The sequence below is a fragment of the Danio aesculapii genome, chromosome 10 (genome assembly GCF_903798145.1).
Source record: "Danio aesculapii chromosome 10, fDanAes4.1, whole genome shotgun sequence".
Classification (NCBI taxonomy): Eukaryota; Metazoa; Chordata; class Actinopteri; order Cypriniformes; family Danionidae; genus Danio; species Danio aesculapii.
This window is the reverse complement of record NC_079444.1, coordinates 41,916,387-41,929,128: the sequence shown is the minus strand read 5'-3', so window position 1 is coordinate 41,929,128 and position 12,742 is coordinate 41,916,387. Positions and strand designations below refer to the sequence as shown.

Genomic DNA, 12,742 nt, shown 5'->3' with positions numbered 1-12,742 from the left:
TTATTAATCAGGGGTCGCCACAGCGAAATGAACCGCCAACTTATCCAGCATGTGTTTTACGCAGCGGATGGCCTTCCAGCCACAACCCAGTACTGGGAAACACCCATACACTGTCATTCACACACACTCATACACTACGGTCAATTTAGTTCATCCAATTCCCCTATAGCGCATATGTTTGGACTGTGGGGGAAACCGGAGCACCAGGAGGAAGCCCACACCAACACGGGGAGAACATACAAACTCCAGAAATGCCAACTGGCACAGCCGGGACTTGAACCAGCAGCTTTCTTGCTGTGAGGTGACAGTGCTAACCACTGAGCCACTGTCACCCCTATGCAAAACACATACAGATAAACTCACATTGCAACTGTGATTGATGAAGCGAGCGAAGTTGCCACATTTGGTTGCGTCTATAATGGTGTCGTGATCCACACGGAACATGTAACTGCTACCGATGCCTTCGTCCTCATATCGCTTCTCTCGCATGTCTGCAATAACCTGCAAATCAGGACCAGACACAGTTATAAACCGGGCACTTAAAAATAATGAATCTGAAATATTAGGTGACTTCAAGCTTACCTGTCGGATATTCTGGCCAACATATTCAATGACCATCTCATCAGCAGCAATAGGCTCCATGGCAAACAACCCCCAGTCATGAATGTGACTTCTACAGAACCGGATCTTCTTCTTACGAAACTGCGGAGACATTTTGACTTAGATGTTGCCTTGGCTCATATATGTTTGCGAAATTTACAGTACTGTGCAAAAGTCTTCGGCTGCTAGGTATTTTCATTAAAAACAAGTGTGTTATTTCTATATTTTTCTGTAGCATGTCAGTTTGAAGTATCAATTTACATTTCTAAACATTATATTTTGGCATTAACTGTAATTATACAGTGAGATTAATAATAACCTTTATTTAACCTGGTAAGTCCATTGAGAAGCAGTTCTCGTTTACAATGACGACCTGGGTGCGTTTCCTTAACGACAGAACTCGTGGCTGAACGATGCAAGTAACAATTCTTTAGAGAAACACCCCTTAACTTTTTTGTCCAAATTGTTTTACACGCACACACATTTAAAAAAAGCATCCAATATTAGTTTTGGTAATAACATGCACTGATTTTCCATATTAATTCAGATATACAGTTGAAGTCAGTATATCTGTATCAGTATATCTGACTTGAATCCCCCCCCTCCCTCCCCTTTAAATTTTTTCTTTTTTAAATATTTACTAAATGTTGTTTAACAGAGCAAGGAAATTTTCACAGCATGTATGATAATATTTTTTCTTCTGGAGAAAGTCTCATTTGTTTTATTTCGGCTAGAATAAAAGCAGTTTTTAATATTTTAAAAACCATTAGTAGGTCAAAACTATTAGCCCCTTTAAGCATTTTTTTTTCCTATAGTCTACAGAAGGGGGTGGGTGGTAGGGGGCGGGAAGGTTGTTATGCACCAAGTGCGCTGCGATCGGACATTACACCAATGTCAGCAATCCGGTGGTGTTATAGACTGTACCAAAAAGCTGAGGAGCGGGGGATTGGTGCAGGGGGAGTTTTCTGGGAGACAGAACAAAACAGGGGATGGGTCTGAAATACGGGAGACTTCCGGGAAATACTAGAGTGTTGGCAGGTATGCTTTAAATGTCACTGTACGCTGTATAGAAGTATCTTGACAAAATATTTAGTCAAATATAATTTACTGTCATCATGGCAAAGATAAAATATATCAGTTATTAGAAATGAGTTATTAAAACTATTATGTTTAGAAATGTGTTAAAAAAAATGTTCTCTCCGTTAAACAGAAATTGGAGAAAAAATAATAAACAGGGGGGCTACTAATTCTGACTTCAACTGTATGTATACGGCACATAAAGGGTCTACTGTATGTTTCCTTTACAAATATTATTAAGAATATGCCATATTCTATTCTAAAACATAAAACCACTTACAAAAAGCTAACACTTATTCTAATCTCATATATAAATCATAAAGGTTGTGCTTTTAATTTATAGTAGTCTATTTGACTTGACTTATTAGGAAATAATTAGTTGTTTACAGTGGACAGCTGATTCACAAACACATTCATATTATTCACATTTTACTGCTCAGTTATATATGAGCCTATATATGTATTTTATTGATGAACATAAAACATTTATGTCTATTTAATATTCTAATGAAATGAAATAGATTAAATTTTGTTTGTGACTCTTAATAATCAAACAAAATCATTATAAAAATTTACAATTGCAAAAATAACACCAAGACGACTGCATTATAATTCAGTATTATTAGATTATGACAATATTTGTAACATTATTCATTAAAAGGAAGAACTAATATCAAATTAAATCCACCCAAAAGGTGGCGATAGGACATAATTAATTAAAATAGATAAACTGAACAAAACATTAATAGATAAGTAAATAATAAAATATGAAACTGATTGTATAGTCACACTTATTTATAGTCATACTTACCAGGTTTTAGAAAAGAAGATTTAGTAAAGAATTGTACTCGTGCTGGAACTTTTACATATAACAGATAATATAAATTTATATTCAGAGCAGCATTAAAAGTAGAAACAAATCCATTATTGAGGAAATAAATAAGTTAAAAGGTTGCTTTCCTTGACAAACAATAGTTTATTCCTATTCTTAATAACTTAAAGAATCATTTTCAAACTCAGAAAGCAGTTTAGTATTGAAGGGGAAACATTTGGACACATGCCCAATACCAATAATAGTCTTAAATCAGATCGTGCAATGTTAATATTTTTATTTGTACATTTTCCAGAGAAGTCTCCCATTCATTCAATGGTAAACCGGAACTAAAAATACACTGCGCTGCCGATAGGGGGAAGTGAAGTGACCTCATTGTGAAAAGGGTCTATTGCTGCATGGTAAATAACATCCAGTTTATGAAGGAGAGTTTTTGAAGCTGATCTATAAATTAAATCCTGATAATCTAAAATTGGTAATACTGTTAATTTGACTAAATGTTGCTTTGAAGAGTGCGTAAAAGAAGATTTGTCTCTAAAAAGAAAACCAATATGGGATTTAACCTTTTTGAGCAATTATTGCGTGCACAAGGACTCAACAGAAATCTGATCTGAGATGAAGAAACAGAACAAACTGAGACAAACTAAATCCAGAAGAACTTCGTCAACATCTCTAAGATGCTTCAAAAATCCTACCTGCAAAGCTACTTAAAAAAAAGTGTATCAAGTGTTTTAAAAGCAAATGTTGATTTGATTTAGTTAATATACATTATTTGTTAAATAAAATGTATTTATGCATAATTACTGAAGGCATCCTCATTTTACAGCATCTTTACACAAGTGACTAAAGCTTTGAACAGTCCTATAGCTTTGAGAGTAAGTTTTTTTTAAGCATCTCATGCCGAGTTCAGACATGATTTTAGCCCCGATTTTGACTCGCAGAGAGGTTTTGAGAAATCGCAGACAAATGCCTGAAATCACAGGCAAATCGGTGCTCGTTCACGTGAGTAACAATCACACAGTGTGAACTATTAAAGAGGCAATCTAAGAGAACTGCAGATGAGTCGCTGACACCCATCAGATATTTGGCATGCTAAATAACTGGAGCTGTCGGCGATTCAAATCATGCCATGTGAAATGTGTTCAGATGGAAAATAACATCAGCGATCACCTACAGCCAATGAAAGAGCAGCATCCACTAGTCTATGTATCACTAGTATCTGTAGGCCAGCGGGAGAAGTTAAAAGGGCTTCTTCTCAGTCTATTTGGACCCAAGAAATGGAGGAAAAACTAGTGTAAATTTGGCAGGAGCACCCGTGTCTGTGTTTCATCTGAGCAATACCACAACCGGCTCGACAAAGAAAAAAGTTTAGAGAGATTGCAAATTCCCTTCAAAGGTCAGGTGAGCAACATACGTACATGTTCACCCCACTAAAGACCTCTTTCTCATTATGCAGTTATTAATAAAAGATATACTACATGACCTCGTGTTGTTTCAATGTCACTTCTCGCGTGTGTTTGTTTGCGAGACGTAGTTTGGACAAAGTTGTCAGCGATTCTTCTTATTTTAAAGTCATGCAGTGTGAAACCCTCTGTCACCGATCCATCTTGCAGTGTGAACAAAGCAGCGAGGAAACGCTACCCCAAATAGTCATGCAGTGTGAAAACATCTGTGACACGACTACTTTGAAAATCATACCGTCTGAACTCGGCATTACAGATGTTGCCAAAGTTCTTCTGGATTGAGTTTGATAAGTTTCCAATCAGATCTCTGTTTGATCAGATCTCTGTGTAGAGCTCTGGCTGTTGTCAGACAATAATCTCAATGTACAATTACAATTAATGACAAAAATAATCTCTGCAAACGTAAATTGATATTTCAAACTGACCTGCTACAAAAAAGTATAGAAATAACCCACTTTAAACCTTTTTTGGGGAAAATACTAGTGACTTTCGCACAGTACTGTAAATAGTTTGATTTGTGCTCGTCTCACCTTGAGCTGGTTGAACTTGAGGAGGTCACTGTCACAGCTGAAGGACGACAGCAAGCGCCGCTGTTCAGACCGCCGCTCTGAACCTGCTCTGGTGGACACTTGGGGCTGTGCTGGTATACTCTTTCCCTGTGAGAAAACACATTAGTGTAAGGCCAGGCAGGTTTATTTATATAGCACATTCCATACACAGGAGTAATTTCAAAGCGCTTTGCATAAAGATTAACCCTTTGTGTGCTTCTGGAGATGTTTTAATCCACTCTGGGGTGATTTTGAGTGTTAATTTCGCCACAACTTTCTCTGTTTCAGCTTATCTTATCTTATTTCGACACATATTTTAGGAAAATGCTTACCTTTTTTTAAAGAAATTCAAAAAAAATCTCTGGGAACATTTACTACCATTTCATTGACTTCCATAGTGGGAAAAACAGATACTATGCAAGTCAATGGTTACAAAGAAACTCAAACGAGTTTGTGAGAAGTGAATGATGAGTAAGTGATAACACGATTTTAGGTTTTGGGTGAACTATTCCTTTAAGTTGTGTACTTAAAGCTCTTAAAGTGCTTTTACTGAATGAGCTACATCCGATGAATCACATTAATTGTGTCTTTATTTCTTTTTAAACTTGTTTAAGCACTTTTTGTAATGTTTTTTTTTTTTACCTAAAATTGTTTTTATTTCTTGTACTTATTGTGTGATTATTTTATAATGCATTTAGCCCTTGTGTACTCTTCAAACTGACTACCCTTTTGTTATGTTCGGTGCTGTTTTTGCCCCATTGACTTCCATTATAATTACATTTTATGACTGCAAAGCCATGACAGCACATAACCATGCATTCTTCATTGTTGCTGGTTTTCCCTGTTGGGAAGAGGTCAGTTTTTCATTTGTACTGTTGATCATCAGTTATTCGTTAAAAAAGCATAGTTTCTGCCTTCTATATAGAGTATAGTGTGTTTGAGACCTTTGCGCACTTACCTTGACATGTGTGAGAATATCAAAATAAACAGTTCAGCCCTCAGAACATAGTAAGTGTATTTCTGCACACACACTATAATGTACTGTTTTACTCCACTGAACTTCATATAAAAGCCAGAAGCTTTTTTTTTTTTTTTGCACAGGCCTATCTAAAGGGTTAATGCTAACAACTGATGATCAACAGTAAAATAACACATTTTACCTCTTCCCAACAGGAAAAATTTGCAACAAACAAGAATGCATGGTTATATGCCGTCAAGGATTTGCAATAAAAGAAAAAGTGATTATAATGGAAGTCAATGGGGCAAAAACAGCCATCAACATAATGAAAGCGTAGTCAATTTGAAAAATAAACACAAGGGTTAAATGAATTATAATATAATCACACAATAAGTATAGGAAGTAAAAACAAAGAATTTTAAGTAAATAAAATTAAGTAATACAAGTTTAAAAAGAAAGAAAGACACAATTAGTATGATTCGTTGGACGTAGCACAGTGCTCATTCAGTAAAAGCACTTTAAGAGCTTTAAGTATACAACTTTAAGGAATAGTTCACCCAAAATTTAAAATGGTGTTATCTAGGGATTAACTGTTAACTGAAAGAGTGTGTTTGTAACCGATTAATGGTATCAATTAAATGATTAAAAAAATTAATTTGATATATTTTAAGGTTTGGCTGCATAAAGGGCCGATCACAGTGAATGGGCTTTTTGTGTTGAAAGGCACATCTTTTGAATGGTTTATTAACGGCGCAAATGTTTTATGTGCTGCTTATACGCCCCACGTGTCTCGTGTTTTTGTCTCTGCGCACTCTTCTGCACATTTTTGTCTCTTTGTCTCTCGCAGCTGAGCGGGAAAATCATGTTATGCCAGTCGCGTCCGTTTCATTCTTCAATCAAATGTAAGCAGAGGCGGGGTTTCTGTTTAGGTGCCAGCAGTGTTTGTGTTGTCAAGACGACTATGGAGAACTTGGAGAACATGGAGGAGAGACTTGTGGTCGCTGTTTCAAGTATCCAGAGCTGTATGACTTTACAAATCTTGAATATCAATTATAACAACAGACAGCAATATTCGCGCACAATAGACCAGCTGATTAAGTCTTTGCCTAGTGACAAAAAAAAGCACCGCACTTCTTTTTTTCTTGTCAACAAAAAAAGGCAGTGTGTTGCGCCTCGCAGTTCCTAAATGTGCAACACATATTTGTTAACTCGCGGGATGGTAACACATTTGCCAAAGAAGCAAAATAAAAGAAGAAAACAGCAGTTTGACAGATGTGATTTGTCATTTAAGTCAAACATTTTTATGGCAGGCCTATTTATTTTATTCTTTTTATTTAGTTTATTCTTGGAAACACTGCAGGTGCGTGAAGATGTTCTGTTGTGTTCTGTATGCTGCTGTTCGCATGTTAAAATAAATCAGTATTTTAAAATGCAATATTTAACGTGTCACACAAAATAGACACGTAAAAAAAAAAAAAAAAAAAAAAAAAAAAAAATATATATATATATATATATATATATATATATATATATATATATATATATATATATATATATATATATTAATTAGGGATGGGCGATACCACAATTTTTTAATTCGATACGATACCGATACTTTTTGCTAAAAAATTTTACGATACCAATATCGATACCACTTATTATTTAAATGTTAATGTAATTTTTAAAATAATGTTAATTAAAAAAAAACATTAGATGTGTGTGTGTGTATATATATATATATATATATATATATATATATATATATATATATATATATATATATAAATATATATATATATATATATATATATATATATATATATATATATATATATATAGTAGTGTATGTGTAATATATACACGCACACACATCCAAGGTGTATATACACACTGCATATATATCGATACTTTTAAAAGATATCGGTTGGCAAAATTAACCGAAATTAGCATCCCTAGTGTTATCCCTTACTCTGTTTGAGTGTCTTTGTAACCATTGGCTTCCATAGTATTTGTTTGTCCTATTATGGATATTAATGGTTACAGGTTTCTAACATTTTTCAATGTGTTCAACGGAAAGAGAAAACTCATAAAGGCCTGAAAACACTTGAGGGTGAGTAAATGTTCATCTTTGGGTAAACTGAGTATTAATTATGAGCAAACTCCTGCAGCTTACCTGAGTGTCCACATCCGGCTCTTCAGACTGAAGGCGTGAGCTGTTCAGGTATTTCATTTTGTCTTTCTTGTCGATTTTGTAGTAGCCCTCGCTACGAGCGCAGCCGGTGACATGATCACGTATACCATCTTCTTTCCGCTTCTTCTTCACCCCTGTTGCACTGCCCATGTTGGTAGGTTCAAAGGAGTCAAGGAAATAGTACTTTCTTAACATTAAAAATCAGGCACATCTATACTGTTCTTGAAGATTATCAATCTTCCCAATTACTGTGAACACTGTGTAATTGGTATGTAGAACAATTGTCAGCATCAAGAATAACAGCAGTTACATTTTGCTATTGTGTTTGGTGCCACTAGGAGTATAAATTTTACACCCCTAGTGGCCCAAAAAGGAAACTGCAGGTTTCCGAAAACACTCAGTCTGGATTAAATTTTTTTAATTGAATAAAATTATACACTGATGTTTAATAGAATATAATTTAAACACACACATGAGACCATAATACACATAATTCAAAGTTCAAGGGCATGATAATAAAGGTGTGCTCACATTTATCAAATTTTGAGGGCGATACCCAGTTATTTCTATGTGAACTCATATTTTGCATGAGATAAACATTCTGCTCATAGTGGGTTTAATTTGGTTACACAATCAATTTTGTTAACTAACAAAAAAATTCAATGTTATGTCAGTAGGATTGGTAAAAGTGTTGACTTCAGTAACAACCGGTATAGAAATTTAAAAAATGGTGATATTCCACTAATATTTGAGCGCCGATGAGCAGATTCTTTGACATTGCTGATTGAATCTAATGATCTTTACTTCATTTATATGGATGCAGGAGTGTTTGAAAGCCGTGTCTATCAGAAGATCCATCTATCAGCATGTATACGAGCTGATACATGTGGCTTTCAAACACTGCCATGTCCATTTAAGTACTTGGTGAAAAGCAGGAATTGATGATCACTGGAGCCAATAACAGCAATATCTGTTGTCTGCATGAACAATGATTAATCAGTGGTGTTCAAAATTCCACTCATGCTAAAGATGCAAGCAATAATGCTGTCATTGCGATTTTAAAATTTCAGTACTGATTGATACCGAAGTTGGTACTTTTGACAACCCTAAATGATGTCAACTTGAGAAATATTTGTAAGTCGCTTTGGATAAAAGCGTCTGCTAAATGACTAAATGTAAATGTAAATAATTCTGAGAAATCAGTTCTGACAAAAAAACATCACTAATCTCTCTTAATTCGGTTACGAGCTTAGTTTTTAACAGCAGATGGTGTTCTAGGCTTTTTTTTACAAGCAGATAATGCTCTAGGTTAGTTTTTAACAGAAAACGCAATCTAGGCTAGTTTTAACAGCAGATGCAATCTAAGCTAGTTTTTTTTACAAGCATGATAACGCTCTAGGGCAAGTTCATAACAGCAGATGGTGCTCTAGGGTAGTTTTTAACAGCAGATGTAATTTAAGCTAGTTTTTAACAGCAGATAGTACTCCAGGCTAGCTTTTAATAGCAGATGCGATCTTAGCTAGCTTTTTAAAGCAGATGCGATCTAGGCTAGTTTTTAACAGCAGATGGCTCTCTAGGCTAGTTTTTAGCTATACACTCAAATGCTCACAAGAGTGCTTGTGCATTGTGTAAATTGGCTTTTATGTCATGAGATTAATGGAAACATAGCTCACTATAAACAAAATCACTTAAACTCCATACCTTTATTCCTGATAATTTTACATTCAAGTGGTATTTGTAAGGAATTGCAAGCAGAGTATGTCTGTTTGTAAAGCATACAGAGCTATCTGCTGTTAAAAACTCATCAAAAGCCCACAATCAATTCAAGAGAGAACAGAAATGCACTCAGAATCTCAGAATCGATGCAGAATTCGACCCAACTCTAGTTTAAGATGTGAATCAATAATAGACAAAAACATTTATTTGTTTGCACCAAAGATTGTAGCAGTAAAGGATATGAGGATGGTGGACCCAGAGGGTGTCGTTGAGCCAGTCGTGGGCATTATCCTGCTGAAGCATCTTGTCGTAGGTGACTTTAAGGTATCGGATGTCCTCCTCGTCAATGCCATCATTCCAGATGTCATACAAGATGGTCATCTCCTCAAAGTCAGAGCGCGGCATGAAGCTGGGACGGCGGGGTGAAGCGACAGGCGAGTGCATAGACAGCAACAACTCTTGCCAGCCCCGTCTCTGTCGCCGCGTCTTCTGAATTGGCTCCTCAACATAAAATGACGTCTCCTCAACCTTGGGTATGATCGTCGGCACATGGCTTTCTTCTTTCTCCGAGACTGCGGATTCACCATCTTCTTCCTTGATGGTTTTCGAAGGATGGTCTGGGTACTGGTCGTTGACTGGGAGTTCTGGAAGTGAAGAGGCCTCTATTAAAGTAACTGGAGGTTCTTCAGAATCTTGAATCGCCTTTTTATTCTTAGACCGCCCCAGTTTCTTCTTTGATGGAGTATCATCTAAGGGCACAGGAACATCAATCATTGGAATAGGAAGTTCTTTTGGAGAAGCGGGAAAGGAATTCTCTATTGAAGCAGGAGGAGAACCTCGGGGAGGCAAAGCTGGCTCCGGAAGTGAAGCAGTAGGAAGGGGAGGACCAGGGAATGGGGAAGCAGCAGCATTGTTAGGTAGGCTGGCCTGGGGAGAGGCACTGAGTAAAGGCTCTTTAAAGAGAGGCTTCTCCTCCAAGATCTCAGACGAGGCCTTCCTATGAATAGGAAGGCCTGCAGATAAACCAGCAGAGTCAGGGAAAGCTGGAGCGAAAGTAAGGTCTCGACCTGGAGTCCGAGGGATGCCAGCGCTGAGCACAGGGGATTGAGCGGGGTAAGAGAAAGGGCTGCCAGGAATATGTGGCGAACTCAAGCTGTTACCTGTTAGAGGAGTGTCACTACCTGGCGTGACAGGAACCGTATCAGTGCTCTGCAACTTGCCCAAACCTCGCGGTCTATCCATGAGGTCTCTCCCAGGTGTTCGTGGGATGTCCTCTTCTGTAGGCAAGCGCCCACGCACAGGCATATCCGGCAAAGTTTCAGGGGGTGGAAGAAGGGATTGAGGTTCAGGAACGTGACTGGGAGGAAGTGGAAGGTGCATGGAGGGTGTAGGAAGAGATCGAGGCACTGCAGCCTCTGATTCTAGAGAAACTGGGCCTTCACGACCAGGGGTTCTAGGGAAGTCTTCTGCTGGGATCTTTGGTCGGGTGTCCTGAAGACTATCTGCAAACGAACCTGTTGGGGTGGGTGGACGCAAGTTACCGACTTCCTCCAGAGTGGCTTCAGTTTTGGGCACCGGAATATTCACCTCCAGATCAATGTCTAGTTTGTTAGCTGGAATGAGATGAGAAATAATTACCATCTGACATCAACAGACGATTCTCATGCTACATTTACATGATTACACAATCGCATCAGGATGACACAATCGCAACATTTTCCCTTACAATTTTATGAACACTTTAATTCATGGATTCATTCTTAGATTTTTGGATGCTTCGTGATTCTCTCTAGATTAAACTTTGAGCTTAGTGAATAACAGCAGATGAAGCTTTAGGTTGGGTCTTAACAGAACGTCATGCTTGAGGCAAATTTTTAACAACAGACGGTGATCTAGGCAAGTTTTATTTAAGATCAGAGTTCACATTTACTATGAGCAGCCAATGTATTCAGCAGCACAACACGCAGTCATATATTGCATGTAAAAAAAGTGTCATTTAAACAGCCCTTTACTGCATCCCTTGCTCTAGTTTCTCGCGGGATGTTTTCCCCTCATGCAAATTTTCAGCTTGAGTTCAATTATTTGAAGCAGTAGACGCAAATTCAACGCTCTCTGCAAACGTGTCATGTGTCCCGCACAATTTTGTGCCACTATTTGAGCATTTACATTGACTTTGTATCTAATTTACTCAAGCAAACACTTAATTCCATGATTTGAAACAGAATAGGTGGCTAAAGGAAAATCAGTCTAAAAAAAAAAAAATAAACAATCAAGACTCTGACCTGGCAATCCTTTGGGTGAAGGGGGTCGCACCTCCTCAACTTTGGGCTTGATTGAGCTCACCATACTAGGTTTGTGATCGATCTCTGTTTCATCTACAGCCTCCAGTCTGCCTAGCTCATTGGGTTCCTCTTCTGGTGGTGGTCCTGTGGGAGTACTGGGGGCTTTTACCTCAACATCCTCCTCTTCGTCAGAGGATGAAGTAGAGGTAGTTGATGAAGACGATGAGGTTCGTGCATCCACATCCTCTTCATCATCCATTCCCACTATTCGCTCTTCTTCTTCCTCCTCCTCCTCTTCCTCCTCTGAACTTGATTCATAGTCAGATGAGCTCTCACTCCCCGAGGAATCAGAACCAGATTTGGAGCACGTTGAGCTGGAAGTTTCTGAGAGTGGGCAAATGGTGAAGGTTATTATCTCAGGGTTATTACAGTTGAACACAAGGGCACAATATTCATCAGTCTCTTGTCATTAAAATCTTTACCATCATCTGATGAGTCAGACAATTCACTCTTGCCCGAGTCCGATTCACTCTTCTTTTCATCCTCTTCCTCCAAATCCTAAGAAGGCACGTTTGCTTTTGTTATATTGGGTTCAAATACAAATGATGCATATAAAGAATGATATCTATGCCTAACTAAGATTTATCATTGCCAAAAATAAGGTTTAAATCACCCCGGAGTGTGCTGAACTTTTAGGGTGGTTCAGTGGTTTGAATTTCCAATCTGCAGTTTCAATGCAGCTCTGGGATGCAAACGTTTGTGGTTTTAATTTAAGAAAATTTCTGATTGTTTCACCAAGTAAGGCCATTATTTACTGCTTGGATTATTTAGAGCAGGGGTGTCCAAACTGGGACCTGGAGGGCTGGTGTCCTGGAGAGTTAAGCTCCAATCCTAATCAAACACACCTGAACTAGCTAATCAAGCTCTTACAAAATATACTAAAAACTTCCTGACAGGTGTGTTGAAGCAAGCTGGAGCTAAACTCAGCAGGCCCTCCACGACCAGGACACCTCTGGTTTAGAGCCTCTTTAAGCTGATGTTCAAACTACTGAGCACCTTAGAAGATGCTTTCCTC

General features: G+C 37.7%; 1 protein-coding gene across 3 annotated transcripts in view; it reads right to left on the bottom strand.

The window, feature by feature from the left end:
- Window positions 1–12,742, bottom strand: part of setd1ba (SET domain containing 1B, histone lysine methyltransferase a) — a 39,522-nt gene that overhangs the window by 4,629 nt on the left and 22,151 nt on the right. Inside the window, exons 11-17 of one of the 3 annotated variants that reach the window (XM_056466214.1) lie at window positions 12,150–12,225; window positions 11,668–12,051; window positions 9,628–10,998; window positions 7,652–7,827; window positions 4,503–4,628; window positions 583–702; window positions 364–501 (exon numbers count right to left, since the gene is read on the bottom strand). In XM_056466214.1, the coding sequence (XP_056322189.1) occupies window positions 364–501; window positions 583–702; window positions 4,503–4,628; window positions 7,652–7,827; window positions 9,628–10,998; window positions 11,668–12,051; window positions 12,150–12,225 (2,391 nt within the window). Of the gene's footprint in view, window positions 1–363; window positions 502–582; window positions 703–4,502; window positions 4,629–7,651; window positions 7,828–9,536; window positions 10,999–11,667; window positions 12,052–12,149; window positions 12,226–12,742 lie in introns of those variants that run through there. The other 2 variants (XM_056466213.1, XM_056466212.1) reach the window with 2 other exon arrangements.